The sequence below is a fragment of the Lactuca serriola genome, chromosome 6 (assembly GCF_051521515.1).
Source record: "Lactuca serriola cultivar US96UC23 chromosome 6, Lser_US96UC23_V15, whole genome shotgun sequence".
Classification (NCBI taxonomy): domain Eukaryota; kingdom Viridiplantae; phylum Streptophyta; class Magnoliopsida; order Asterales; family Asteraceae; genus Lactuca; species Lactuca serriola.
The window spans coordinates 6,961,874-6,965,335 of NC_136413.1; the positions used below are offsets into that span (position 1 = coordinate 6,961,874).

Here is a 3,462-nt window from a genome sequence, read left to right on the forward strand (position 1 = left end):
AACAATAATGGAAGAAAGAAATGTTATCGTGGATGGTATATTACTAAGTAAAAACCAAACTGGGTATTTTTACTAAGTTAAAACGACATATTTTAGAGGTTTAGTATTTAAGCTTAGGTGGGGCTGTATATATATATATATATATATATATATATATATATATATATATATATATATATATATATATATATATATATATAGCCTTACTTAAGCTTAAATACTAAACCTCTAAAATATGTCGTTTTAACTTAGTAAAAATACCCAGTTTGGTTTTTACTTAGTAATATACCATCCACGATAACATTTCTATATATATCTCGTAAACCTCTACGAAATTGGTGGTTTTATTTATAATTCCTTAATGTTTTTGCATGTAATTTAGTGGAAAAAAGGTTAAAAAATAGCTAGTTTTGTGTTTCTTTGTATTTTTTAGTAATAGGCACTAATTTTATTTATTATAATAAATAATATACTAGTAATATCATCACCGCCTTAGTCATTTCTGTGGTCCATTTAACGAATGCGTGCCCTTTTTAGGTACGCTTCTTCTCATTGGTAAACTAATTTCAACAAATTTATCATTTTATGTTGTTACGTATCTTCTATATATAAATCGCAGTTCTTTATTTTATTGTTCAGTCTGAGTTAATAGATTAATAAGAATGGCATCAAACAGCCATGGCTTATGGTGGGAGGAAGTGATCGGCAAGAAACACGAGCTTGCGCTTACATGCCTTGCCGTTATGGTATTGCCGCTAGCAATTCTGTGGTGCAAAAGGGTCATTTCAAGCTCTCAAAAGGGCACACCGCCATTGCCACCTGGTCCCTACGGCCTCCCACTAGTTGGCTACCTTCCATTTCTTGGCCCCAGTTTGCACCATGAACTCACCAAAATAGCTCACAGATATGGTCCCATTTTCAAACTCTACCTTGGAAGCAAGCTCCACATCGTGGTGAACTCCGCAGACCTAGCAAAAGTCATAACAAATGAGCAGGATGAGAGTTTTGCTAACCGAGCTCCTCATGTTGCTGGACTAACAACAAGTTATGGTGCCAATGATATAGCATTTGCAGATAACAACGCTAACCGGCGTAACCTACGTAAAATTTTGGTGCATGAAATCTTAAGTAACGTGAATCTTGAAGCTTCTCATGCTTATCGTCGACGTGAGGTCAGAAAGACCATAAAAAGTGTTCATGATATGATCGGTATGCCAGTTGACATTAACGAGATGTCATTCTCAGCAGTGGTGAATGTCTTAACAAGCATCGTATGGGGGAATGGTATGGTGGAAGGGACAAAACATAGTAATCTTGGAGAGGAGATACGAAAAGTCGTATCTGGGCTTGTTGATATTGCAGAAGGACTAAACATCTCTGATTTCTTCCCAAAACTCGCGAGGTTTGATCTTCAAGGCGTTGAGCAAAAGACGCAGAGGAAAATGAAGCAGTTCGACTGGATATTTGAGACTACTATCGAAGAGAGAATCAACCTCAAATCCACACATGGCAAAGATGCACTGAAGCATGAAGGAAGAAAAGATTTTCTTCAGATCTTGTTAGAGCTTAAAGATAAAAAATCAATCAGCATGACTCAACTGAAAGCCCTCGTTGTGGTTAGTATTATCCCATAACCTTCACTCTCTAACAAGTTAAATGACAGCTTTACAAAGATTATATTTGTTATAATAGTTATATAATTCAAGATCAGGGAGCTAGACATGCTAAAGTTGGTTAACTTTTCTTGTATCAGGATATTTTTCTAGGAGGAACAGATGCAACTTCAGCTACGGTGGAATGGGCAATGGCAGAGATTTTGAAAAATCAAAAGGTAATGAAAAAAGTGCAAGATGAATTGGCTGAAATAGTAGGGTTAAAGAACATGGTCGAAGAATCCCATCTCCCGAAATTGAAGTATCTTAATGCCACTTTCAAGGAAACATTCCGTTTACATACTCCATTGCCTTTCCTGCTTCCACGAACTCCAAGTAAGTCTTGCATTGTCGGGGGATACCTAATTCCTAGGGATTCTACCGTATTTTTGAATGTATGGGCGATACAAAGAGATCCTCAACATTGGGAGAATCCATCTGAATTCAACCCTGAGAGGTTCTTGAACTATGAGGGATCAGGGAAATGGGATTATAGTGGGACAAATTCTAAGTATTTCCCATTTGGATCGGGTAGAAGAAGGTGCCCAGGAATTCCCTTGGCTGAGAAGATGATGTTGCATATTTTGGCTTCGTTATTGCACTCATTTGATTGGAGTTTGCCTAAGGGCGAAGACCATGATCTTTGTGAGAAATTTGGCATTGCCTTGAAGAAAAGAAAGCCACTCGTCGCTGTCCCATCTCCAAGATTAATCGACTCAAGCCTTTACATGTGACATTGTTTAAGTTCAGTTACGCTTTTACATGTGATCTTATCTACTAAATTCAGTTAAGTCTTTTACATCATATTTATCAAAGTCCATTTAAGCCTTTACATGTGATTTATTAAAGTTCAATTTAGCCTTTACATGTGATATGGATCTAATTTGTATTAACATTGTATTATAATCATAAAGTAAAGTAAATATTTCTTACTTAAAAACTGCCTCACCGCGCCACATCTCTCCACATATTACTATATTCTCACTAATCACAATCGACGGCGAAATATAGAATTGTCAAATATAAACGCTTTTAAAGAAATCCCGTAATGGACGAGCCACTGATCGACGACATGGAAAGTTTTTCACTAATTGCTACTAAGGTTCTAAATTAATGGAAAGTTTGTCGTTAAGTTTTACCCCTATGTCTAGTAAGTCCGTATTATGTCGTTATGGTTGTCTGTATAACCGACCACAAAGGGTCTCGTGGTCTAGGTGGCCATGACCGTGGCTAGTGCACATTAGTCCAGACCTTTGTGGTTTTTCGTGGTCGTGGTCGATAGTGCTACCCACCACGAGTAACAGGTACTAACGGCTAGTTTATTTAAAATGAAGTCATTCTTGTCAATCTATCAACTCACTTAAGTCTTTACAAATAAAATAAATTACTTGTTTTATTTATATATATATATATATATATATATATATATATTTTTTAATTTTACTTAATAAAAAAATCAATCCAATCCTTCTATAAATACCACAACACACCTTATATTTCTAACAATTCTTTTCTTCTTTATTCACAATCATACATTTGTGTTGCTTGATCTTTTAAAAACGATAGTTACTAAAAGGATGAAATCGTCAGAAGATGAATAGGAGAAGTTATCACTAACATGGGTGTTAGTTTTGAAAAATGCATATAGCCGAATGTCTAGTGCTTTTCGAGGAAAAGTTGAAAATGTTTTTCATGATTTAATGGGTTGTCGAAGTTGTAATCTTGATGAAATATGTCCGAAGTTTCGGGATATGAAGGTAAAATATCGTGGGTTTAACGAAATTTATAACTTTGTTATAAACAACGTACA

At 35.5% G+C, this 3,462-nt stretch overlaps 1 protein-coding gene across 1 annotated transcript; it reads left to right on the forward strand.

Moving 5' to 3' along the window:
• Window positions 1–590: 590 nt before the first annotated feature.
• On the forward strand, window positions 591–2,550 carry LOC145059004 (flavonoid 3',5'-hydroxylase 1-like). The gene is made up of 2 exons (XM_079006873.1): window positions 591–1,616; window positions 1,754–2,550. Exons 1-2 carry the CDS (start codon window positions 663–665, stop codon window positions 2,384–2,386), a joined length of 1,587 nt encoding a protein of 528 aa, XP_078862999.1. The 5' UTR covers window positions 591–662; the 3' UTR covers window positions 2,387–2,550.
• Window positions 2,551–3,462: the final 912 nt, after the last annotated feature.